The sequence below is a fragment of the Scatophagus argus genome, chromosome 21 (genome assembly GCF_020382885.2).
Source record: "Scatophagus argus isolate fScaArg1 chromosome 21, fScaArg1.pri, whole genome shotgun sequence".
NCBI lineage: Eukaryota > Metazoa > Chordata > Actinopteri > Scatophagidae > Scatophagus > Scatophagus argus.
The window spans coordinates 7,300,038-7,326,356 of record NC_058513.1 but is presented as its reverse complement, the minus strand read 5'-3'; the positions used below and the strand labels follow the sequence as shown (position 1 = coordinate 7,326,356).

The window sequence follows — 26,319 nt, the reverse complement described above, 5'->3', positions numbered from 1 at the left end:
GTAATGCATGAAGTGAGGCGCCAACCACCATAATGACAAAATAATGACAGTGGCAAGATAACGAGAGTCTATTCGTGTTGGCCTGTGCTTTCTAGTTCAACCCCCACACCCCACCCCTCTTCGTCCTGAACTCCTCATCCTCGCCTTCCATATCTGCCCACTGTGCCTCTCTGACTCGCTCCTCGCCTTTTCCCCCTGTCTCTTGCCAGCACTTCCTCCTCTCATCTCTTCTTTTTTCTTTAACCTCTTATCGCAGCCTCTCTTCTTTCTCTCTCCTTTTATCTTTTGCTCCTCTCCTCTACTCATCTCTCTGGTTTGATTCAGCACCAGTATTCAGACAAGGTTATCGCCATGTGCCCGCAGTTGTCATGTACTTCTCTGGGGATCATTGTATCTGCCTTTCTGTCTGCCTACACACACAGTTGGCCCCTCCACATCCCATGGGGATGGTCGGACAAACAAGGCTTTCTGTAGATCTTATGCAGATGCTTATACACTGATCCTGTCGCCCTGGGAGCATGCTCTACCTGCCCAGCCATCTCACTCAGACTAATGAACAATGCTCTAAATCGGATTACCTTTTATCATCTCATTGTACTGGCATGGCAGTGATTAAGAGTCAGGAGGAGTGGAATGAGAGGGCAAATGAGCAGGGGCAGGGGATATGCACACAATCCCACCGCACATGTATGCATATGCCCTATCTGCATGGCTCAAGAGACAATGTCCCATCCTGTTAATACAGTGCCAAATCAATACTACCCTGATATCTACCAGGAACCTTATCACGAGGTGTGGATGACAAGAGTCACCTTGTTCATTATCCAAGATTAGTGCCATGGATCTGTCCCAGATTATCCTCTTGGCCCTACCTTCGTTGTAAACCTTGATTGCAATTTAGACAAAATTAGGACTCGATGTTGGACATTGATCTTTGGTTTAGCAGTGATCACAGTGCCTTGACTCTGTTGTGTGAGAAATACCTCTGTGTAGAATATTGATTTCTGAGTTGTCTGGAATTCATATTACATAAAAACTTGAATGATTAATGCATCTAATGATATATTTACAGTATAGTTTTTCTTGCTTTGTTTTAAACTTGTATACTCATGTTTAAAGAGATAAACCTGGGCATTTTGATATAAGTATCACATTCATTAAGGAGCATCACCAGTGCTAGATATTTCTGTCCTGTGTCTTAAAAAAATAAAAATAACTCTTTGATCGATGAAGACACTTCTTTCACTCTGAGTGTTCTCCTCTGTGTTCTCTCAGGAGCAGCCAGCACAGGCCAACATCGCCAACATCTGTACTGGACTGGAGATTCTCTGCTTCCTTCTGACAGTGCTGCAGTCCCCAGCAATCCTGGCCCATTTTAAACCCCTCCAGCGGGGCATCGCTGCGTGCATGACTTGCGGCAACACCAAAGTCCTGCGGGCTGTCCACTCGCTTCTCTCTCGGCTCATGAGCATCTTCCCCACTGAGCCTAGTAAGTTACCGGTTCTAAGTTCCTCAATAGCTCTGTAGCTGGAAATTATTCTGGTATTGTTAACTCCCTTCGTTTAAGACATGCCAAAAATACTTGGTCCATTGCTCTGTTGATTGATGCTCATCATGCAATGGGCAAAAAACTGAACATTGATTTAGATTCTTAACTTGTCTCTTTTTGGCTTAAACACTGCCTTCTCCTTCTAGGCACATCAACAGTGGCATCAAAGTATGAAGAATTGGAGTGTCTGTATGCTGCTGTGGGCAAAGTCATCTATGAGGGGCTTACCAACTATGAAAAAGCCACAAGTAACACTAACCCCACACAGCTCTTTGGTAAGACCTTCAGCTCTCAGTCCCCCCCATTTATCCCTTTCTACCCCCTGTGCTCTGTTAATCTCACTTTATTGTTCATAACGTCTCTGTTTTTTTTTAAAAAAAATGTTTTTCACACTCCCATTTTTCCCCCACAAAAGCATTCACTTTTAGCAATTAAGCCAGTGAGTGGGTCGTTAAAATGCAAGCTGAATGGCCCTGGTGCCCAGGCTAACATCTGGTCCGTTTAAATGGAGGCCACAGCCCAGCGGTTTGGGAAAGCTTGGCTCAGGAAGGATTGTTACTTTCGACCACTGTCCCTTTATGAACATTACTGTTATTCTCCCAGATGTCAGAGTATTTATGGCTAAAGCTCAAATCGAAGCTTATTCATTGTAGACAGTTATTTGATTGTTCTTTCTTTTATTTTAAATATACAGTAGCTTTCCAAATTAAGAGCTCAAAACATGACAAATGTCTGCTGGAGAGCAGTTTAAAGGTAACGCTAATTCGTAGGGTTTAACAAAAAGGCAGTTGTGGTCAATGAAAAGCTTTTGGCATCCTGCTGTCACAGAGAGGTACCGTTGATATGATGGAGGGTGACATTTTAACATTTGTCTCCCCTCCAGGGAGTGGCAATGGAGAGGAGGCATTACTCGTATCTGTTTCAGCCTCTCTGGCAATCTGGAACTTTTATTAGACATCCTAAAAAAGTCCTTGTTTTGCAGTGTGAATGAACACAAGCTGGCTGTGGGTGTGTGTGTGTATTTTACCTTGCCCCACAGATGCTGAGGGCTCTTGTCAGATTGTTGGATTTTCTGTGTTTTTCTCCCTTCACCCTCCTTCCCCTTCATTTGTTTTCCAGGAACACTTATGATCCTGAAGTCTGCCTGCAGTTACAATGCCAGCTACATCGACCGCCTCATCTCAGTGTTCATGCGCTCACTACAGAAGATGGTGCGGGAACACCTGAGCCCCCAGCAAGCCAACCCAGGGGTCACCGAAACCAGCACGGGTATGTGCACAAATGTGAATTCAGTGGGAAGACATGAGGTGTAGCCATAACAGACACAAACATATATAGTAAACCTTGTAACAGTGTAAAGAGTGATCACTTACAAACACACAGCAATTGCACATGACAATATTCTAACACTTATTCAGTTTAAATTGAATTTGAATTTGACTTTTAATAACCAGTTATGTGGTTCGCTACCAATCCAAAATAGATTCTGACCTATTGTTTGATGATTAATAGATGCAAGAGGGCAATACCAGCAATTAATTCTAAAACTCATGCGCATTCCAGTATGAATTATGTCTCCACACAGTCCTCAACAAAAATTGTTCCCAATCATAGTAGTTCACTGTCAGACTTGCCACACTCTCTCCATATATCCCAGTTTGGTTAAATTTTTTGCCCTGTTCTTGAGCTGGCTTTTATCATCAGGTTAGTGTGCATACTTTCCACAAATTCAACCAGGGGTTGACTGTGTGTGAGGTCAGCTATACACAACACATGCACACACATATGGTGACCTTCCTCCGTTTGAGCTGAGATATCCAGTGTATCAGTGACCAGCTACATACAAAGAATGTATCAAAGGTCTTGTATCAGTAGCCTCAGCTGTGATCTCAGTAGCTTACTTGGTCTGAGAAGATCCACAGATACCCAGGTTTTCACAGAGTAGTTCACACCCTTTATTTTCTTCCTAGGCTGCAGGAATTTTCTCCAGGGACTAGAAACCTTTGCAGGAACTCAATACATTTCCACTACAGGGACTAAATAGGTCTTTAGACCCTGGTTGAAGCACAGATGACAGTGGACTGAAAGAACCTTTTAGTCTTAAGAAGTAGTTAGTGGTGCTAAAAATCCCAGTTATTTTGGGTGGAAATGTGGCCTTAGTCTCTCACTGGATAAAGCAAACAGATGGTCACCTTGCGCTGTTTTGCTGTGTGTTTGAAAGGGTAGACGTTCTTGACAGCTAGCCTTGTATGTCAGTCAGCAAGGGTAGAGAGAAAAGTTTCACACATTTAAGTGCTGTCCTTTAAATGCTTTAGGTCTTTTGGCTTTCTCATGGCTATTACAAAATTCATCAGCCTGGCTTCACCAGGTTTATAGAAGTCAGGCAGTACATAATTCCTGTTGCTACTTTTCAGATGGGAGGTAATGGCTGTAAGATGCTATCAGTGCTTTAAATGGGCCCCTAATGACTATATCGGGAAACACAGACATTTACCCTCCACTAGGCGCAGTTATAATCACTAAGACCAAAGGCTGTCTGACTGGTGAGGCCTTGGCCTCTAAAGATTGTTCATGTCCTCCCAAACCTAATAAACCTAACTGAAGTAGTTCCACCCTGATTGTATAGAGACTGTGTGCTTGTGTTTTGGCTGCTATCACTGTTGTAAAATATGAGTGCATGACATGGCAAATGCTGAACTGGTAATGTGGGAGCAAATATGTTCAAGGCCAGCTTCACTCTAAAGAAAACAGCACACAAAGTGACTTCATATTTTGTTACAGCTCTTGACAATAGCAATAAATAAATAGATTTAAAAAAAACCTTTCTTTGGTGGTGGATTACTTAACTATTATTGATGACAAGCTCAACAAAAACTTGTACAGTACATATCTAATATTATATCTAGAAATAAAAACAAACAAATATAATCAATATGAACGGTGACATTGTTAATAGCTGGTTTGTCTCAGCCCTGCTTCTCACTGTTAACCTCTCTCTTCTCACAGTGACCAGTGAGCTGGTCATGCTGAGTCTAGACCTGGTGAAGACTCGACTGTCTGTCATGAGCATGGAGATGAGGAAGAACTTCATCCAGGTCATCCTCACTTCACTGATTGAGAAGTCACCTGACCCCAAAATCCTCCGTGCTGTTGTCAAAATTGTTGAAGAGTGGGTGAAAAACAACTCTCCCATGGCTGCCAATCAGGTAAGAAGGATGCTTTTCTCAGTGAGACGTTTCAGTGCAATTGTAATGAGCACAGACAAATAGAAATTCGTGATTCAGCAGATAATCACATTATTTCTTTGATAATAGCAGGTGAATCAGAACACTGAATCAGCAAAGTACATTTTAAAGATGTGAAAACTTTGGGCAAACAACAAGCAAAGCACATTTTCTAAACCCAGTGAGGTTAACATTAGCATAATACCTACACAGGTGTCTTTGGCTTTTATTTCCTTTTAAGCTGCAGAAAGTGTTTAAGGGCCCAGATGATGGAGAGATGCAGTTACAAGAAAATAAATGAATAGATTATCTGTGTTTTTTGCTTTTTTTTTTTTCTTCCTGACTTCTGTCTCTTAAATTTTCATGGCACTTTTCCCCTCTATACCTCCTTTCTAAATGACATCCCTCCATTCCTGCCTCCTCTTAGATGCCCAACCTGCGTGAGAAGTCCATCTTGCTGGTGAAGATGATGACCTACATAGAGAAGCGTTTTCCCGATGAACTTGAGTTAAACGCCCAGTTCTTGGACCTCGTTAATTACGTCTACAGGTAATTACTGCCATTCATCACATGGCCAAATGGCCGTGCCACCGACGCCACACTGCCCTTGCATCCATCTTACCCGGAGGGATGAAGGTCGGGGCTTTGAGGTGGGGGAAAGACACGAGAGGTTGGGTCAAGGAGCAAAGGAAAATGGAGATGAGGAGGATGGGGTTTTGAGGACTGAGCAGTGTACAATCATCTTTTTTGTTTTCTTTTTTAAAACATGGAAGTAAAGATAGAGAAAGATGTAATATGTTACATAAATGAAAATGGTTAGAATGAGGTGGTGGTACATGGAAGCAGAGGAGTTACTATAAACTGAAACTGTAGATGGAAAAAAGGTAGGGGGATCGGAGGTTGTACAGAAGGGGTCAGAAAAACCGCAGGTAGTGATAGAGATAGATAATCTGCCAGGATATTTCACAGGGCTACAGTAGTGTCAGGACTCATGACAGGATACACAGCAGGTGGTGGCCAGAGGGGAAAACTGTCTTAGGGGCCTGCTATTCATCAAACAGTGGATCTCTTTGTCTTTCTGTCTTACACACATACACATTTAATCAGCCAAATGCACCCCATATCCCTCCGCCCCATCTGCTCTACATGTCAGAAAATTTAAGATGAGCTTAGTCTGTACTTTGTTTTGGTAGATATTGTGACATGTTTTTCATAATTGTCTCAAGGCAGTTTTTGCTCTTGCGTCAGTGTAGTGACAACTTTTAATTACACCAGATTTTTTAAGTGAATTCAATTTTTTATCATTTGCAAAATACCTGTATTTTCTCATTTTTCTCATGAATCATAACAGCAAGCATGTACTGTAAGCTCTGTGAAACAATGCTTTTGTACATCATATTACACAGGGATGAGAGCCTTTCAGGAAGTGACATCACATCCAAGTTGGAGCCAGCCTTCCTCTCGGGGCTCCGCTGCACTCAGCCACTGATCAGAGCCAAGTTCTTTGAGGTGTTTGACGCCTCCATGAAGCGACGTGTCTATGAGAGGCTTCTCTACATCTGCTGCTCTCAGAACTGGGAGGCCATGGGCAGCCACTTTTGGATCAAACAGTGCATAGAGGTAATCGAGTGTTGCCTATTTTCTCTCAGTAGGCCTTTTAAACCATTTTCTTCATTGTTGATGCATGAAACAAGTCTTTAATTTTGTCTTTTTTTTTAAAATTTCCACTGGCCTGCTGACATGTCTATCACTTGTCATCATTTCCTGCTGTTTACTATTACTGTCTTTGTGTATGTGTGTGTGTGTGTGTATTTGTACGTGTGTGTCAGCTGCTGCTGGCAGTGTGTGAGCGAAACACCATCATTGGCACCAGCTGCCAGGGATCCATGCTGCCATCTATCACCAACGTCATCAACCTGGCTGACAGCCATGATCGTGCCGCCTTCGCCATGGCAACGCATGTCAAGCAGGAGCCGCGTGAGAGAGAGAACAGCGAGACCAAGGAGGAGGTGGGACACACACACACACACACACACGCACACACACACACACACACACACCCCACACCACACCACAGTACGCCAGGAGACATGCTTTCTCACATAATTTAGCGCATTATCCCATTAGGAATGTGTTACATGCTGTGGTCCTGAGAAAACATTAAAGCCTTGCTTCTTGGCTTACACTTTGTCTGTCTTTAAAATGAGTGTCTGCTCTTATTTGTCACCCATTAGCCAGAAGCTGATGATGGTTAATGTCATAATGTGTCCTTTCAAAGAAGCTTTGTGTTAGAACTAAATGTCAAAGCTCTCTCAAAGATGAATGTTTCCTTCTTTTGTGGTCTCTGACAGGAGGTGGAGATAGACATAGAGTTAGCACCAGGTGACCAGACTGCCATTCCCAAGAGTAAGGAGCAGGCTGAGAGAGATGCCGGCAACCAACTGCACATGCTTACTAACCGCCATGACAAGTTTCTTGATTCACTGCGGGAGGTCAAGGTAAGATTGGTCCTTGTGAAACTGGCATGTACCCTGTCTTTTAGTTCGTAGTGGAATTTGACAAAACTTAGGGGAATGATATGTCTTATCATAATGTTAAGGAATTTTCAAAATGACCTGTTACCCAAGGAATACTACTGTCAGTTTTAGAGAATGCAGTGTTTGAGATGTTGAACTTGATTATGTTTCTAAAACATTTCCCCACATCTACAATGTTCAGAACTTTTCTCATGAGCCAGACTGATTTTTATAATACTGTAGCTCTAAAATTGGGAACTAATTATAACGTGGGACATCAATCTAATGCATTTAACCACTCAGTAGAAAAGTAAATCAGCAGTACTCAAGACTAGGACTGTTAACACCACTGCCTAGCTGAGTCAGCAACTGTCATTTTCCTCTGCTCCGTGTTAGACGGGGGCGCTGTTGAACGCTCTGGTCCAGCTTTGTCACATCTCCACGCCACTGGCTGAGAGGACCTGGGTTCAGCTCTTCCCTCGCCTCTGGAAGATCCTCTCTGACAGGCAGCAGCATGTGAGTATAACTTATTGGCTTATTGGCATCTGTCTACTTACACCCAGAAAAATGAAGTGCAGAGCTAGATGAATTCAGTTTTTTATGCAGTACATTTTCCTGTTGCCGTGAGTATGATGGTTACATTTATATGTGTGACCAAGTCATGTATTTAAATATTGTTGATTTTAAATATTGTTGATTGATTAAACAATAAGGTAAAGTACTGCATGCTTCAGTGTCATGTGGCTGAGGACTTTAAAGCATCAGCAACTACAGAATATCCATCCACCTTTGTGGGGAATATGTGATGTAGTTTTGCACGTTTGATATTGTCCACATTTTTTAACCTATAAGTCTTCCCAATACTTCTTAAGATCCAAAATATGTCCCTTTGGTGGAAAACCCAAAATCATGGTTTAGTCTCTTTCAGAATATAACTAAAGAAAGACACACTCTTGCTTTCATTGAGTACAAACGCAAACACACACACACACACACACACACACACACACACACACACACACACACACACATCCACCCCCTGTATCCTTTTCTGTATCTTGTCAATGACGTTAGGAAGTAGACTGTAACTCTGACCTTGGCCATCCCATTTCTGCCTCAAAACGTGCAATTACACTTAATGAGGACAGATTCGTTTATGCTAAATATGGAAACGAGAAAGCTGAAGGAGGAAAGCTGTAATGAGTTTAACGAACCAGATGCATATAGAGTATTTTGAGACTCGTTGAAAGGCCTTGATTTGAAGTGATTGAGCTCTTAAACATCTGAAAGATGCAGTCAATAGAAAGATGGCTTCACAATGATGATATTTTCTTCCTGTGACAGGCATGGAGTCACAAATATGTCACATGTGTTTATTCTGATGCCTGCCTCAGCTCTCCATTTCATGCCATCATTAGACCATATCAGTTTATGGGGAAAATAGTCATCAGTGCTGCTCTCTGTCTATCTCTGGGCTGATTATTGCATGGGAATGATGGACAAGCATATTTCGCCCAGGAAGGTATTTACTTCTGTTCACATATTGGCCTTCTCCATCACCAGTGTAATTAAAGTGACCATCAAGGCATTAATTATTTCATTCTTCATCATTTATTTCTGTGTGTCAGTCATGATTATCTGAGCAGTAACTCCGCGATTACACACTGTAGGCATTTAGAAAGACTCTGATTCAGTAGAGTGGCCGGCCCTTGGCAGTTTAAACAATCAAATGACGCTTTTTGCTAATTTTTCATGACCTTAAATAAAAACAAAAGAGATAAATAGTTTGCATCAATTAAAAAGTACTACGTCGAACTGGGTTAAATGGTTGTATTCACTTTTCCCTGTTAATATTTACTACTTGTTAATATATGTATATAAAATCACATTGTCACAACTGTTTCAGTTCAAATGTCACAACATTTCTGTAGGAAATGAATGGAGTTTTTCTTGGTTTATTTGTCCCTTCACAGTCATCTTACCTGTTTTTTCATACCTCTCATTTCCTGTTTCTTAACAGCTCTCTTTTACTGGAAAAAGGCATCATGTTGCATTGCATATGTGCAACAGAATGCTTTTATCAATATGCTGTATCAGTGTGCTGCTGCATAAATGTAAAAGGGTAGTTGGTTGAGCCCTCTCTTCTCTCTCTTCTCCAGGCTTTGTCAGGAGAAATGGGCCCTTTCCTGTGCAGTGGTAGCCACCAGGCCCAGAGGGACTGCCAGCCCAGTGCCCTGAACTGCTTTGTGGAGGCCATGTCCCAATGTGTGCCTCCTATTCCCATCCGACCCTGTGTGCTCAAGTATTTGGGCAAGACGCACAACCTCTGGCTACGCTCCACTCTAATGCTGGAGCAGCAGGCCTTTGAAAAGGGCCTCAGCCTGCACAGCAAGCCCAAACAGAGCACAGAGTTTTACGAGCAGGAGAGCATCACACCACCTCAACAGGTGATGTATTTACATCTAAGGCTGGAGTTAGCAATATCAAAGACCCTTTTGACCTTTTTGGATAGTTCCCATTAATATTTGTTAACTTTACAAGCAAAAGTATTAAAAACCAAGTCTTAAAAACAGACGGGTAGGGTTAGCTTTTTAAAACTGCTACTGATCTTTGTATTTATCCTTCTCTTCCATAGTGGAGGATCTGGAGATATGCAGTATTTAAAAAGATAAATATAAAAATCTGTTTTTTATCTTGTTTGAATTAGACTCTTTAGCAAAGCTGTTCTCATTGAAAAATTTCTAATTTGTTCTGTTGCCACTCTCATTTGGTCTTCTACTCCACAGGAGATTTTGGACTCCCTAGCTGAGCTGTACTCCCTGCTCCAAGAGGAGGACATGTGGGCCGGCTTGTGGCAGAAACGGTGCAAGTTTCCTGAGACGGCCACAGCCATAGCCTATGAGCAGCATGGCTTCTTTGAGCAGGTACAAGCTTGAAAGTAAACCACTGGTCACTTTAGAATGTATGTATGACCATACATTTATACACTGTTGCCAAGTTTACTGGGTTCACTGACCTGCAAATAAATCTTACCTCCATGAAGATGTTATTTAACTTCATGGGCATTTTGCATGCTGTAATTTGTGGGGTGGTGAGAGGTGTTTCTAATATTTGCTCACCCTATTTATATCATTGAAGACAGGCAAAATGTTGTGGGAAATTGTTTTGAGGCAGACATGTTGGGCTGTTAATAATTTTGTTAGTATCAAACAGCTTGTACTAAAAATCTCACTTGTCCTGTGTTCAGGCCCAAGAAAGCTACGAGAAAGCAATGGAGAAGGCTAGAAAAGAGCATGAGAGGAGCAATGTCTCCCCAGCCATCTTCCCTGAGTACCAGCTCTGGGAGGACCACTGGATACGGTAAGCTTTCAGGAAACGAAAAGATAATTTTATCCCAGAGGGCAGTCTGTCTCTCACATCTAGAGAGCCAGCTGAGCACAAAACTATAGTGCATTTTTACTTTAATACCCTTGTGTATATATATATACTGTGTACCATTGATTTATTCCATTTATCACACAAATTATACAACAGGGCATTCAGAAACACTATTTGAAGAATATCATGAACAAACTGAATTTCTATATGATAAACAATTTTCTTTGCAGAGTTAGATATGACTTTTATTCATGTGTGTGGCATAAATGCTATTACAGGAAAAATGTGTATCTGTCACCAGGAAAAAATTCCATGAAGTTCATTTTGTTTGTGATGCATCTGAATTAAATGACTTCTTGATAACAGCTTGCTGCAGTCTAAGATGACCAGCACGCCTCCCTGCAGGACCAAAACAATCTCTCTGTTGTATGTCTACCTGTTAAAAAACATTATTACTTTATATTAGGTCCGATATAAAGTTTATTTTACCTTCTATATTTCACACATTCTTCGATGTAGATCATTCATAAAATTAAGACACATAACTATATGGGTGACACTAAGAAACCCAAATGGGCCTGTGCAAATGTTTAAAAACCCTGAAGGAATTTTAAAAAGCAAAAAATGATAAACACTGAATTTTTAGCTAAGCAAATTTCCTGCAGTGATAGCTCCTAATGATGCACTGTGAATCAGACTAATTAAAAGGATACATTTTATCGCTAAAACCTTAATTAGCACAGCTGTAGCGCATTTAAGAGCTTAATCCATTTAAAGTTGCTTAAACTTTTCATCTCCTTTGTCTTCATGTCCAGCTGTTCTAAAGAATTGAACCAGTGGGAGCCGCTGACAGAATACAGTCAATCTAAAGGCCACTCAAACCCTTATCTCATGCTCGAGTGTGCTTGGAGGGTTTCCAATTGGGCCGCCATGAAGGAGGCTCTGGTACAGGTGAGGAATGCACAGTCACCATGTAAAAATGCATTCATTTGTGGATTTCACTCATATAAACACATACCCTCACGCACACGTGTGCTCTTACTGTAACCCCCAGCAGGTTGACAGAAAATAGACACTATAACCACAAGTTCTCGCTAACAGGCGCTGTGGACCCTTTAGGCTTGAACCCATTGAACCAAAGGCCAAAGTCTACACTTTTTTTCCATTATATTGCTGGTTTCGGGTACAGTGCTGTAGTCCAGGTCTCATGTCAGTGTGAAGTACAGTTACTTGATATTAAGACCATCCGGCCCCTCCATAACCCCATGCCCTCAGGGAGAATGAGAGAGCTGGCCGTAAAGCTGTGGAAATGCAGTTCAGCCGTTTGGCCCGTTAATTTATTGGCCTAATGTTTCCTAAAACAAAGTGTAGACGTGTGGCGAGCGCGTGATAGTAGCTGACATATAACAAATACTCCTGCTTTGCTCTTTCAAGGAGACTTGGAACCAATCCATTGAGCAGCTCTGTCCTAAGGTGACATCTAATTAAATTGTCTGGATGGCAGCACCGACTCTGCTATATCCCTTCTTATGTGTGTCATTCCTTCCCTCCTCTGTGTACCCATTTCTCTTTCTTTTGTCTCTCACTTCTCCAACTTCTTTGCTTGTTTTGTTTCTTCTTTACCAACCCTCTCTACTCCCATTTCCAGCTCCTTCTCTTCATCCCTCGCTCTGCAGCTCTGGTTTTAGTGGCTAATATTTACGACAGCTGCGTGCGTGAATAATTACCCCGGCATCTGCTGCAGGGTGATTTGTTTTATGGTGGAGGAGAGGAGCAAGGCTTTCAGTTGCCTGCCTGCCCACTGCTCACCACCTCAGAGGCAAAGTCCAAGTGTCCCTGCTTTCAATTAAAGCTGGCTCTTGATAAGGGCGGCCCTGTCTCCAGGATATTCATCAAGTGTCACCCCTGATAAGTGCGCTTTGACCGATCACTGTAATTTTCTTCGACATCGGAAGAGCTTACACAAATACACACCTTGGCTCTCTCAGTCTCTTGCGATTTTCATTCCTCTGTTTTGGTCTTCTCTCGTTCTGTCTTTCTCGCTCTCACTTATAACACAACAACAAACTGCAGGTTTGACATAGCAGGCTCCCCTGGGCTGTTGTTTGTTTAGCAGTAATGCGCTCAGTGTTTTAATCAATAGGGGGCTTTTTCCTCTCCTCCACTTCTGTGTCAGACTCGTCAGGTTGATTGGCCATTAGTACAAAATTTCTGCTGAAAACGTTCAGGGAATGAATTGGAAACAGTATTGTTGTGTATTTGTCCAAGTACTGAATTATGCAAGAAAAGTGTTGCAGACCCTTGGATGTTTGCATTAAAACTGCCATACTCCCAATGCTTTGAAGGCGGTGCACTATTCTGTTTAACATCCTGGGTATAAACGCACACAAGCAGTATGCTACATGCACCAACTGCATATCTGTTCCAAGAGAATATGTCACCATTTCCAAATTTATTTTACAGAGACACAATATATTAAAATTAATATATTAATTAACTGGTGGGATGCACCTTTCAAGTTGAGCTAAACACAAGAGATGAAGATGACGAGAAGTGCAGCAGACTACTGTTCTCTTTTATTGCTGCACTCACCTACTATTGATCATTCAAATAACAAATACTAGTTAGTAGTAAAAAAATATATGTTCATATAGATAAGTCAGTTCTTAAAAATCCTACTGTTAATTGGTGTTTAAAAATGGAAATGGATTTTCTTTGTGACTGTCCAGGTGGAGCTTAGCTGTCCTAAGGAGATGGCATGGAAGGTGAACATGCACCGTGGCTACCTTGCCATCTGCCACCCAGAGGAGCAGCAGCTCAACTTCATAGAGCGGCTGGTGGAGATGGCCTCCAACCTGGCCATCCGCGAGTGGAGGAGGCTGCCGCACATCGTATCTCACGTGCACACGCCGCTGCTGCAGGTCAGTACACAAAATGCATGAAGATGTTTTTCCTCATGAAAGACCCCATTTAGACTGGCACAGCAGTTCCTAAGCCAGAAGAGCGTTCAAGGGACATCACTTTATTGCGATAAGCACTTTAATGTCAAGAGATCATCAATAGCCCTGCTGATACAGCTGATAACGGCCTATATCTCCCTCTCTCACGCTATTTTGTAAAACTTAGATAGATGGTTTAAAAAAAAACAAACAAAAAAAAAACTTTAAGCCTCTTTGATTCCACCTTAAGAGATTACAATAGACAGGGGCAAAGATGAAAAAGGAGAATGAGAAAAGAAGAGGCAAGACGATGGAAATTGAAAAAGGTGGAGGGTGAGCAGAATTAGGCAGACACAGGGAGAAAGAAAGAAAGAGAGAGAGAGGGAGGGAGAGGAGAAGAGAAGAGAAGAGGAGGGAAGAAAGAGTTAGTTTGGAATGGCTGTAATTACTTCCCTGCCGTCAGATACCGTTTGATTAAATACCTGCAGCAGAATTACATTTACATGATGAATGGGACGGTCTGAATGAAGGTTAGAAATGGGCCATCAGCTGATATTAACAGATAATTGTGAAAAATATTGTATTGCCTAATTTATTTTGTTTTGGGAGATTTGATTTCGGAGCGGGGGGGTTAAGACTTTAGCACTGCTCTGATTCACTGCATTTATCTTTTCAAAATGGGTATTTGAATTGGGTGACTACATTCTTTGTTATTGTGCGCGTGTGTGTCTGTGTTTGCGCATTTTTTGGTGTGCGTGTGCTCACATATGTGCAGTCCAATTATTTACCCTAGCCGAGGGAAAACAAGCTATTTATTTCTCTACCCAGCCAAGCGGCCTGTTGTAAATCTCCATTCCAAACTCTATATCTCATATTCACGACTCTGTGAGCCTCGGAGAATGAGAAGCCCAGACCAAATACAGTAGGGCTCAAATACCATTTGAATCAAGTTATCACCAAATCCCAGCTCTTAGCAATAACTGACGATCAATGGATTATCACCCACACCATCGATTATGAGGGTTGGCATTAATATTGATTGATGAGTAGTTATAATGGAATGATTGATTACATGTTCACAAAGCGGCTTTGGGTCAATCAATGAGGCTTTTTTTCCACAGAATGAGATAGAAGTCCTCACTTATCATTTTCCCGTTTTCCCATCTCTTTGTCCTTTTTTCTGTGCCATATAGAAGCAGATTAGCTATTGAAGTAATTCAGGAAGACATAATGATTTTTCCTGGCAAAATTATGTTGGTGGCATAGTAAATACTGCTGGGCTGTATTTCTCATGCAAAAATTGTGTTTTTGTTGCTGGCTCATGTCATTAAATTCAGGACTCCAAGTTTCTCCTACTAATTATTCAATCAAATTGGCCTCAAAGAAGGAAATGCAAATGAAATTATGTCAAAAGTCAACAATAATGTATGTTATTGTTTTGCCTGAAGGCCATAAGAAGGCATTGATTTTTGTCAGTGCTGAGTTCGAGATTTTCACATCTAGCTGTCCTCAGAGGTAAATATGTTTGCTCTCTTTGATCCATCTCGTTTGTGGAGGCTTTCAGTTCCTGGGATTGTTGAGTAAGCCAGTGCCCTAACAGGAACACTCCAGCACTGTCTTTTGTTCGTCGTATCTATCAATACCCTAACACCCCAGCCTTCTTTTTTTATCATTTCAACTTCTGCCTTTTTCTGTCATTTACTTCCATTAATACAGCCTCACTCTCTGTTCTTTGCCGTCCATGTCCATTCGGTCCTTCTTCTCCACATTTCCCTCGCTATCTTTCAATCTCTTAACTAGCAGTCTCCCATAACTCCGTATACACTTTCTAACAATGTTATCACCCTGTCTTCTTACTCTCTTGACTTTCTTTTTAGTGAATTCATTTAGATATTTTAAGGATTTTCTGCTTCATTGTGCAGTACACCATGCTCTAAAGACAACAAGAAATAATGGGAGAGAAATGAAGCAGACATGCACAAGACATTTTTGACAGCCCACTGCTCTAAAAAAATGTATATGCATGTTAAAACGAGCTAAAGCAAGCGAAGCTTAAAAATAAGTTTGGTTCTGAAGCCTCAAAAGAACATGAAAACAAAACAAACGGTTTATATGAGATTTCTTAAACTTTAAAAAAGTGACAGTCACTGATTGAAGGCAGATGGACACCATATGGGTAATACAATGCAAACTAAATGGGAAATTTGGCAAGTAGCATACATTTGTTGAGTTGTTTAGACAGAATATTAATAAGATTAAGTGCAGGTGTTAAACTGTCTGGACCAAATATTTGTAGCAGACTGTAGAGCATGCCTGGGAAGTGAAATGTTAACAAAAAAAGTTTGGCTACTTGGTCATTTGGCTACTGCTTCAGGTCTACAACCATAAAAGTTCAAAGAGTCAAAGTCAAGTGAGTGGAGTCGAGATACTCATGATACTGTGTGAAAGATGCCAAAAATGTCAAGAGCTGTTTTTTTTCCTCAAAATTCTTCCCTAGGCGGCACAGCAGATCATCGAGCTGCAAGAAGCAGCCCAGATTAATGCAGGGCTTCAGCCAGCTAACCTGGGCCGTAACACGAGCCTCCATGACATGAAAACGGTGGTGAAAACCTGGAGGAACCGACTGCCTATTGTTTCTGATGACCTGTCCCACTGGAGCAGCATCTTCATGTGGCGCCAGCACCACTACCAAGGTACGACACACACACACACACACACACACACACAAACACACTCCCACAGACCCAGTATTGCCTGTCAAGTTTGACACGGCATGTTGAAACATATATTTATGTTCACATACATGACTTTTTACGCATTGTACAAGTATTACAGGGTGCCACTGTGATGCAGACACAGTCTCAGATTGATGTGTAGCTTTCTGCTAGTTCCAGGAAGGGGTCTTCTTTAAAAGGCCAAAATGTGCAGAACCCCCTTAGGGTCTCTGTACATTTCCAAATGTCAGTTCGCTAAAGCTCTCTCTGTCTCACTGTGGGACATGACACACACACACATATTTACCTTGCTGAGTGCTCAGCTCTCTCCCGCGGTGACTTTGAAACCATTCAGAGAGGCAGCCACTGCAAAATGTGATGTCTCAAGCAAGTTGAGCTCCAACTCGCACTGTGAGGCACTGAAATAATGGTAGCGCTGGTTCTGCAGCACCATGCCAATGAAATCCACTTCATTTATACGTGACAGCCTTCAAACTTATGTTAAAGTGAAATGGAATTTTCTTGATGAAATTCATTGCTATGGCCCATTTACTGTTCAATACGTTTAGTTTCCCCACTGCCCTCTGCATTATGACAGCTGAGCTTTCAGAGGGAGGGATCCCCGTTGTTCACTGTGTTATAAGCTATTGTTTTTTTTTCTTTGTACCGAATATGACACTTGTGAGAGAAAAGCTATGTTCTTTACTGTTTCGTCTCTCTCCACAGCCATAGTTACAGCATATGAGACAAACACACAGCATGATCCAAACAACAACAATGCCATGTTGGGAGTTCATGCCTCAGCTTCTGCTATCATTCAGTATGGCAAGATAGGACGCAAGCAGGTACTGATTTAGCTTTACAGACCCTCTTTATTTAAATAAACTCAAATAAGTTCACAATAAACTACATGAAGTTCAGTTTTTTCTGAGATTCCTTCCCTTTTAATTGGTGTTGTGGTGGTGTTGTTTCTCCAGGGTTTGGTGAATGTTGCTCTTGACATCCTGAGTCGTATCCATACCATCCCCACAGTGCCGATTGTTGACTGCTTCCAGAAGATCAGGCAGCAGGTCAAATGTTATTTACAGCTGGCTGGCGTCATGGGCAAGAATGAGTGCATGCAGGTAAGATGATGTGACTTCTCATCAGTTTTTATTTATTTTATGTATTTAGCCCAACATCACAAAAGTTTTTATTTTGGCTTCTATGTTACTCATGAGAAATCAAAAACTCTTTTAGTTTGTATGTTCTAATTATGTGTCATCAAAACATAAATATATTGTACCCATGTAACACCTGCACCATAGTACAGCACAGCTGCAAGAGATTTTGACCGTGTTAATGCATGCTCCAATTTGAAATAAACCAGGTTCTGCTGAAGAACAACACATTTGAGATGATTTAAGTACTTGATGATTTCTGTTAGAAGTAGCTGGAGGCATAGTTAGTGGTACATTGAATGGGGCACGGTAGTAAGACCAAGATGTGTTTGGTGTGGCTGTAGGTGACAAGTTATAGCAGTGAGACTTATAAGAGAGTGTAAGTCAGGAGCTTGCTCTTAAAGCCACGGAGCTCTCTGATTAATAGAAGCAGTTCAGCACACCACAAGTCATTAAAAGTGCCAGTAGACACTCTTCTCTCTCTTTCTTTCTCTCTTCTATCTCATCTCCTCTGGTTCTCTCTGTGTCTCTCTCGCTACACATCGTTTGTCACAGCGGTACATAGGGGACACCTAATCAGAGGCTCACCATAATGGAAGTTTAGTTCCCTTAACACCTCTTTTCTTCGTTCTTAATGAACACCGAGCAGTTTGTTTGTTTTTCACCTGTGATTATGGCCCTGTCTAAAACAAAATATCTGTTTCATGATTCCTCTCCCTAGCGTCCATGAAAGTTTCTTTACTGCAGTTTGGTTTGAAGTTAAACCTGTGTTGTTCCCCTCCCCCATCTGTTAGGGTTTGGAAGTGATAGAATCAACCAACTTGAAGTACTTCACCAAGGAGATGACTGCTGAGTTCTATGCTCTGAAGGGAATGTTCCTGGCTCAAATCAACAAGTATGTCTTTCAGTGCTCCAGTTGTCTGGCCTTTGCCACTGATTTGTGTATTTAACTTTTTTTTTGTTTTTTTACAAAAAGCCAATGCTCTTTCTGTGTAAATGGTTAACTCTGCATGGGTGATTTATTGTGTCAAGACATGGCAGCCACATTTCGTCACTTCTCGCCTCAAGCTAGCGCACCTCATGAGGTTATGTTACTAGGTTACCCCTGTGATATGCCTTAGATATTAAGGGTACATCTGTGTCATCAGTTTTGGCAGCGTCAGTAATGTATTTTTAGCTGCAGGGGTTGCCTTGTGGAGCATGCGAATGCTCTCTGGATGCCCATAGCCACACTCTTTAACACGCCTTCAGCACCCCCTTTTTACCTGTCATCTTTGACGTGACATGGCATCCTGAGGGGTGAAAGACAAATTGAGGAAGGCTTATTAAATGTATATGCAGCTCAATAATTAACGCGAGGCAATTTGCAGGAATCTCTGGGATCAGCAGAACTTGCCTGCACCTCAGCAGGGTTTATTGCAATCATTAAGTTTCCCCTGCACCGGGGGAGAATTAACTGTGGAGTGGGGGCTAGGGGTTGGGAGAGTCTGTGTGTGTGTGTGAGTTTGAGTGAGTGTGTGTGTGTGCATGTGTGTGTGCAACCACATGTGCTAAGGATTTTGGGATCATTCAATTAAACGGGTGTCAGAGATTTGACAGTCTGTTGGGTGCCTGTGCTCCTGTTGAGCCGGGTAGTAGAAACTGTTAATGTACTTTAACACTGGCAAAGTGACTGAGGCAACCCCATTAAGTATTACTGGAGGGTCTCCGGCTCTGACTCCCATAGCAATCAAGCTCCCATTTCTTAATCACATGCCAAAATGCCTTTTATAATAACACATTTTAATTGATTGGTTGGGGAGACATTTCGCTGTAAGTAAGTGGCACAGCAGTTTTGGAAGCACTCCTAAAATGGAGGTCCATTTACCAACTGTAGCTCAGTAAGGCTTTTTCATTGACAGGCCCGTCTTCTTGTTTTGACTGCAGGGTGGTGTGTCTCGGGTGCATCTTGCATCTTATTTATTAATCAAAGGCTGAAAGCTGTGTGAAAATTATTCAGGCCGCGTGCCAGCGAGTGGTTAGAAGCCGCTTGGCGTGGTGAAAACAGCTGATGATTCAGAATATATTTCCTTGTCAGCATAAATGGTACCATCAAAATGAGGGGAGGGGGGGCTGCCAGATTTCACCTGTCTTATTTCTTTGCCTGCTATTTAATAGTTTCTAAATTGAATGCTCAAAGTGTGACTGCTATATTGCAGTACTGGGATAAAAAAAACCTCAAGGATTCTCAAGTTTATCAGCCTGCAGATTTCTATAAGCTGTAGCATTGCTCTTCACGGTCAGTGTATTTGTATACAGATAAATATAGCCATTATGCTGAGGTTTTTACCTTGCTGTGGCTCAGTCATTTCTGATAAAATAAGAAGACGTTAAGCTCACATGTCACCCAGGATTAAATGGATTGACAGTATGATATAGTTTAACTCATATTACAATACAGCAAAAAGCTTGAACCCTTGGTGACATTAATTCATGCTGGGTTAACTGCTTACTCTGTAATACTGAGGGGGAAATGCCTTGATGATTACAGCAAATGAAATATGGTGCTTATTGATGTGTAGTACATAATTCAGAATATGATCATCATAATCTCTTTCACTCCACAGACACGCTCCACACACACACACACACACACACACACACACACACACACACACAATCTCTCTCTTCTAGTCTCTTTCAGCCCCCCCCCTCCTTATTTTCTATCTGTTTTGCTACCTTCTGACTTCCTTCTTCCATTTGCTCAGTTGCCCTTGGCAATTCTGTGTTACCTTCCTCAATCCAGCCCTCTACTCTACTGTCTTGTCCCAGGTCAGAGGAGGCCAATAAGGCTTTTTCAGCAGCAGTGCAGATGCATGATGTCCTGGTGAAGGCCTGGGCCATGTGGGGCGACTACCTGGAGAACATATTCGTCAAGGACCGCCAGCTCCACTTGGGGGTCTCGGCCATTACTTGCTACCTCCATGCCTGCCGCCACCAAAATGAGAGCAAGAGCCGCAAATACCTCGCAAAGGTGATAACTGAATTGGGAAGGAGGCCTTTTATGTTGATATTCACGTATTGGCAACATTATCACTGTTGTTTATCTCTTGCTCTGAAACAAGCATGTCGGCAAAACCTCCTGCACCTAAACCCTGTTTCTACAAAACCAGTAGCCTCCAGCTGATCTTTTCTTCAGATAGGGTCACATTTAATCCCCTGCTTTCCTGACTCCATCCAGCCCATATATTATTGGTGGTGAGGAGAAGAAAGGCATTCTCCTTTCCCCCTCTCAGACTCTGCCACAGTTACAAGCAGAGAGTAGTAATTTGATCGATTATAGTAGCAGTAGACAGTGTGGATGGGTTCCCACGGCAGATCGATGGAAGAGTGAAGGCCATCCTCTGGCACGGGGGGTTAACAGACTAATGGCCTCCCCTGACACTCCAGTCTTATGACCCTCTTATGGGCTGACCTTTCTCTGACAGACCAATGCTGCCATACTTACAGTTGAGTAAGTCCTGTATGGGAGGTAAAGAGATGGACTCCTTGCTAACAAGCATCTCACCTTCTTACACAGACACACAGCAACACCTCCCTCCAGAGATTAGCACAAAAAGACCTCTTATTTTCTTATAATGAATAAAGAAAGGAGACCTGCTGTGCTCTGCTATACTATACTCCGGTCAGATAGTTTTTCATCGGACAAAAACAGCAACATCAGATCAGATGATCATAGCTCCAAATATATTTTATTAGTGCAGACTCAGGTAAAGTCTTGGTACATTTTTGCTTCATTAGAAACTGGATCTTTTATTCTAATTTTATTAATGAACCAGAGGGAGCTGAGAGATTGTGAAAATTTGACTAAACATCCTGCTGGGTCTCTCTCGCTTTCTATGAGCCGCAGGAGAGACAGATTAGAGAGACTCGTCTTCAGTATCAGGCTTGATAAATAATAAATGTGGTCTTGCCACATCCAGTGTTAGCATTAGGCATTACGATCGTTATCTGTTCTAATAATGGCTTCTACCAGCTACAGCCCCTCCTCCCCTACTCTCCCGGTATTGTGCTGCCAAGCAGGGTTGGCAGTGCTTAGTTCTGATGGGTGAAGTGAGATGACCAGTCATTACCAGTAATTATACACAATCTGTGCACCGGGGTTGGCTCACTGAAGAGAGCCTGGGGAGTGGAGGGAGTGAGGGGTTTGAGTGGGGTTAATGTCTCCATCATGATGTGGATGCAGACATAAGCACACCAGAGGAGGAGAGCTCACCTCCACATTGGCTCAGTGTTGATCACATTAAGGATTGCCAAGATTTGCTCATTGCTCCAGCTGTGAAAATAGCCAGGAAAGCAGCACTGGTCTGATTAATGATGGAGACCTGACTTCTTGCTTGTCTCAAAGTGTTGCATTTAATTTGTTTTTTGTTTCTCTCTGCTTTTCTCACCTGCTTCTCCTGCTGTATTCATCTTTGTTCCCCACTTTTTTCCCCATCTGTAGGTGTTGTGGCTACTCAGCTTTGATGATAAGAACACCCTGGCAGATGCTGTGGACAAGTACTGCATTGGAGTCCCGCCCATCCAGTGGTTGGCATGGATACCGCAGCTCCTGACCTGCCTGGTTGGTTCAGAAGGAAAACCTCTGCTCAACCTTATCAGCCAGGTGAGGCGTTTTTGAAACTTGCTATCTTATTGCCAGGTTGACATTCCCGCCGCGCTCTATCCAGAATCCTCTTGGTTTCAGTAAAAACTTTATAGCGATGAAAACATCTGCCAATGATAAATACTAAATATTTTCATTATTTTATTTTAGTTTTAAAATTATCTCTACTCTTCTCTTGTAGCTATATGTTACTTTGCCTTCTCCAATTTCATGTTTAGATGTGCTCCACCCATCAGTCATTCATATTTTTTCCCTTGGCTTCCTTCATCCATTTGGGGCAGCACATCTGGCTGGTGTGTTAGCGTTAGTGCTCATGCACGTCTTTCTAATCAAGATAAATTAACTGCATTCACGCCAAAGTGGCCTCTTTCCCGCTTTCTATTTACCAAATTAAGCATTCAGATTCTTTCACTGTCCCTTTTACAGCAATTTACTGACTTTCACCGATCCCTGGTGAATTGGTATTTAAATTATTTGTTCAAGAAATGATTATAAAGTTAATATTGTACGCATCCGCACTGCGGGAACAGAGCTAGTAATTAAAGCGAGGACTAATTTGCTTTGCTTAATGGAGTATTATTTCCGCACAATTTGAAGAGGGTGATCTTCAAAGTGTAGTCTGCTATAACAAACAGCTATCCTCTCAGTAGAGCAGGAGTATTATATAAAGGATATGAGGGAAAGTGGAGGAAAAAGAAAAGAAATGGAAGAGATAGGGTTTTAAAATACAAGCTGGTAGTGTGAGAGATAAATGTAGGAAATGATGACAACTTTGGGATTTCTCTTTGCTTTTCGCATTCAGATAAAGAGAAAAAACTCTCAGTGATGGTTGGTTGTTAAGTTTATTAGCAAGCTAGCTTATTGTAAGTTAGCTTTCCAATGAATAAACTCAGCAGAATAAACATGCTGCGTCATTTGCATTTATATTTTGAATTTTTATATAATGCCTTAATCTTTTCAGCTGTTTTGTCTGTTGAGAGGACACTTGGAATGGTTGTTACAGGGTTCAAAGTTGCGATGTCTTGGATACAGTTGGGTCACTTAAACCAGCATATATATATATATGAATCTGTCAATGGGTGACAGTAGAGATTTTCTGACTCCAGAGAGATTCTGTCCTCCCTTTGGTCATCCTTGTCACTCTGGAATGACTGAAGGGTAAAAGTTTGACACCTTTTTTTTTCATCCCTTTTTTATGTAAAGAGAAAACCACATTTTAATGCATGGTAGGCTTTGTCTCTGACGCTCACCTGAATTATTTAGAGTTTCTCTGCGGCGGCGGGATGTTTAAAAAACGTATGTTGAAAAATTGATGAAGGTGAGGAGAAGAGTGCCTGGGGGCAGGCGGGAAGATGAATCAGAAGTTAACCAAGAATCTCAACACCTCTCCCCGCACGCGCTCCCCCACCCTCCCTGGCTGCCTCCTCCTTGTCTGCTATTCACCCTCTTCGCCTCAGCCCACCTCAGCTTTGCCAGAATATGACATTTCTTATCTCCCCATTAACGGACTGATCTCTGGTTCCTCCTCTTCCTCTCTGCCTTCCTTCCTCTTTCATCTTTAATGTTGCTGTTAGCTGCCACTTACATCTCTCTCTTTCCTTTTACCCCACTTTTCTCTGTTTTTGAACACTGTGAAAAGGAGATTCATGAAAATTACACATTTACTCTATATACAATATTTAACATTGAGAAATAGTGAGTAAATATTTGCAGAGTACCATATATGTATAGGGTGTGCAAATGTACTCACATTAAAGTTATAGGTTTTATAAACGTTTCTGGCAATTTGCAGTGGGAGGAGGTGATTCCATTAAATTTTCTGCTTTTTCATGACTGAAGCTATGGCTTTTTGCACTGGCGGCCTTGTACAGACGGCTGCATTTTAGCCACAAAAGAGCAGTTAAAGGCTTTTGCTGGTGTCTGAAGGTTCTCCATAGCTAAATCATCTCCCCACTGAGAAAGTGGAAAGTGTTTTCCTAGATGTACTTCAGTGTAATAATAGTTTTTGCTCTTCCCTTTTGTATCGTCTCCAGGCTGTCCAGGCTTAGACGTACAACAATAGCAGCAGCCTCTTTCACCAGCTTGTTAATCCTATCTGTCTCCCCTGCCTTGGTGCTGCCTTCGCGGCGCACCACTGCTGACTGACCGACCATGTAGGGTTACATGGATTGAGGGAGCTGAGTCTCTTGAAGAATTTGAGGCCTGTCGAGATCTGGAACAGCTCTTTTAGTAGTCCAGTCTAAGCAGAACTGCAGTATGTTCTAGTTGGCCATGGGCTTACCTATTCTCACTTTCAGCTTTAAATTTGAGGTCGTTTTTGTGTAATCTTGACTTGTGCAGTTTGAGAATCCCTCTGAAGACCTGGTCTAGATGTCAGAGGAATGTGGATAGAGTCAGTGAAAGCTTAGAGGGTCCGAAATCAATTTAGCTTTAGGCTGAAATGTGAAGAGACCTTCTTCTCTTTCTTTCTCCATCACCTCTCCTGTATCCCCCCCTGCACTACCATCTATCGTTGACCCACTTTTATTCGTATTGAGCTGAGTTTTGCTGTTGAGATGTGGAGGTATTCCTTTCTGCCTTGCAGGCATATAGAAGGTCTAGAAAGGGATCAAGTAGCTATGTAATTGCAGCCTATGAAATTGTGCTCTGAGACCTGAGAGAACTCTGTGGTTTGGTCTTCCACCAATACCCAGTAGGGCATGCAGATCTCTCCCACCGAGAAATTCAAAGAAAAAGCTGTTTTGTGTTTTTTTTTTCTTTTTAACAACCTACCTTTTAGTCATAATTTCTGTCAGTTTTAATGACATTTTATTTGAATACAACAAGGTATGCCATGGCAAAGAGAAAAATGAGTGCTCAGGCAATCCTATATGTTAAAAACAAGTATAGTATATGGTTGATTAAAAAAATAACTTTATTCCACCACAATTAGAAATGTTCAAAAGGAAAAGAACAGAAAGAGCTTGTTTTAACTCTGCTTGTAATCATAACTATGGCAAATCTCTGTTCTCACCTCTGTAGAATTTTATCAAGCTTTGTCAGAGCTCATGTTCTACCTTTAGGCACTGGCTTTGTGCTGTCACGGTGATAGCCAAGATGTATCATAGTGGTCGCCTCTAATGCATCAGAATGAAATTTGGTGACAAGTGGGGAATTGTTATTATCTCCATATAAAGGGGGCATTTGAGAAATTTTTTTTAATGGTCGAGACTTTGTATAAGTGTTAAACAGTCTTTATTTAGACAAACACTTTCTGTATTGCCCTCTGAGCTTGCAGGACTACTTAAATAGAGGATGAATGAAAGAAACCTACAGTAGTTGAATTTGACCTTACTGAACTTTTTCAGATACATAGATTTTCAGTGAATAAAGAATCTTGATTTTCTGAAATTATTATTAGTGTGGATGCTGAACTGCAGTACAGGCTATGTGCCTAACTAATCCTAACCTTTTAATGAACTGTCACCCTGAGACAGAGATATCAAGTATACAAAGGTAGACACTAAATTCATCTGCTGTGTTACTTATCAAAGGAATCCTTCTACAGATTGAGGTGAATTTGCCATGTGTTTAAAACTTGAAATCTCCTATGTCCTGACCTCACCTATTAAGACTTCCAGTGTTGTCGGTGACTTTTCTTGAAAGTCTTGAGGGCAATTTCATCATCAGTCACATTCAGTTTTGTAATTCAGCCATGATGTGTTTTTTACTTTCCTAACTCCCCTGACTCAAAGCTTCAAACACTCCCTCTGTTAGAGCAGAGGTCTCTGGCTGTATCAGCATGGTCTCTCTCTCTGACACACACAGTATCTCTCTGTCCCACTCTCCCTTTATCTCTTCCTTCCCTCACTGTCTGCCACCCCTCCCTCTCTTTCTTTCTCTCTCTCTCTCTCTCCCTCTCTCTGTATCTCTCCCTCTCTCCCACGTCCGTCCGTCCTTCTTTTGCGGTCCTGAGGGGCAGTCTTTGAAATGTAATCTGTGACCCTTTTTTATCTGCTAGGTGGGACGAGTGTACCCCCAGGCTGTCTACTTTCCTATCCGTACCCTTTACCTGACACTCAAGATTGAGCAGAGGGAGCGCTACAAAAGTGGTAAGTAAACATGGCTGGCTGTAGTATGATGCCTCATTACCACTCTCAGTTCTCCAAGAGAGTTTGTGCTTCAAGATAACATAGAGTTTACCTCTGCTTGTTT

General features: G+C 41.9%; 1 protein-coding gene across 1 annotated transcript in view; it reads left to right on the top strand.

The window, feature by feature from the left end:
• The window catches only part of LOC124052249 (transformation/transcription domain-associated protein), a 76,391-nt gene that overhangs the window by 34,883 nt on the left and 15,189 nt on the right, over positions 1 to 26,319 (top strand). The window contains exons 44-64 of the mRNA XM_046376266.1: positions 1,276 to 1,489; positions 1,696 to 1,824; positions 2,669 to 2,818; positions 4,556 to 4,755; positions 5,201 to 5,322; positions 6,180 to 6,393; positions 6,603 to 6,782; positions 7,125 to 7,271; positions 7,686 to 7,805; positions 9,449 to 9,736; positions 10,076 to 10,213; positions 10,537 to 10,649; positions 11,483 to 11,618; positions 13,397 to 13,588; positions 16,104 to 16,299; positions 17,047 to 17,165; positions 17,298 to 17,444; positions 18,275 to 18,375; positions 20,292 to 20,493; positions 21,964 to 22,125; positions 26,126 to 26,216. Of these exons, the coding sequence (XP_046232222.1) occupies positions 1,276 to 1,489; positions 1,696 to 1,824; positions 2,669 to 2,818; positions 4,556 to 4,755; positions 5,201 to 5,322; positions 6,180 to 6,393; positions 6,603 to 6,782; positions 7,125 to 7,271; positions 7,686 to 7,805; positions 9,449 to 9,736; positions 10,076 to 10,213; positions 10,537 to 10,649; positions 11,483 to 11,618; positions 13,397 to 13,588; positions 16,104 to 16,299; positions 17,047 to 17,165; positions 17,298 to 17,444; positions 18,275 to 18,375; positions 20,292 to 20,493; positions 21,964 to 22,125; positions 26,126 to 26,216 (3,361 nt within the window). The remainder of the gene's footprint in view (positions 1 to 1,275; positions 1,490 to 1,695; positions 1,825 to 2,668; positions 2,819 to 4,555; positions 4,756 to 5,200; positions 5,323 to 6,179; positions 6,394 to 6,602; positions 6,783 to 7,124; positions 7,272 to 7,685; positions 7,806 to 9,448; positions 9,737 to 10,075; positions 10,214 to 10,536; positions 10,650 to 11,482; positions 11,619 to 13,396; positions 13,589 to 16,103; positions 16,300 to 17,046; positions 17,166 to 17,297; positions 17,445 to 18,274; positions 18,376 to 20,291; positions 20,494 to 21,963; positions 22,126 to 26,125; positions 26,217 to 26,319) is intronic.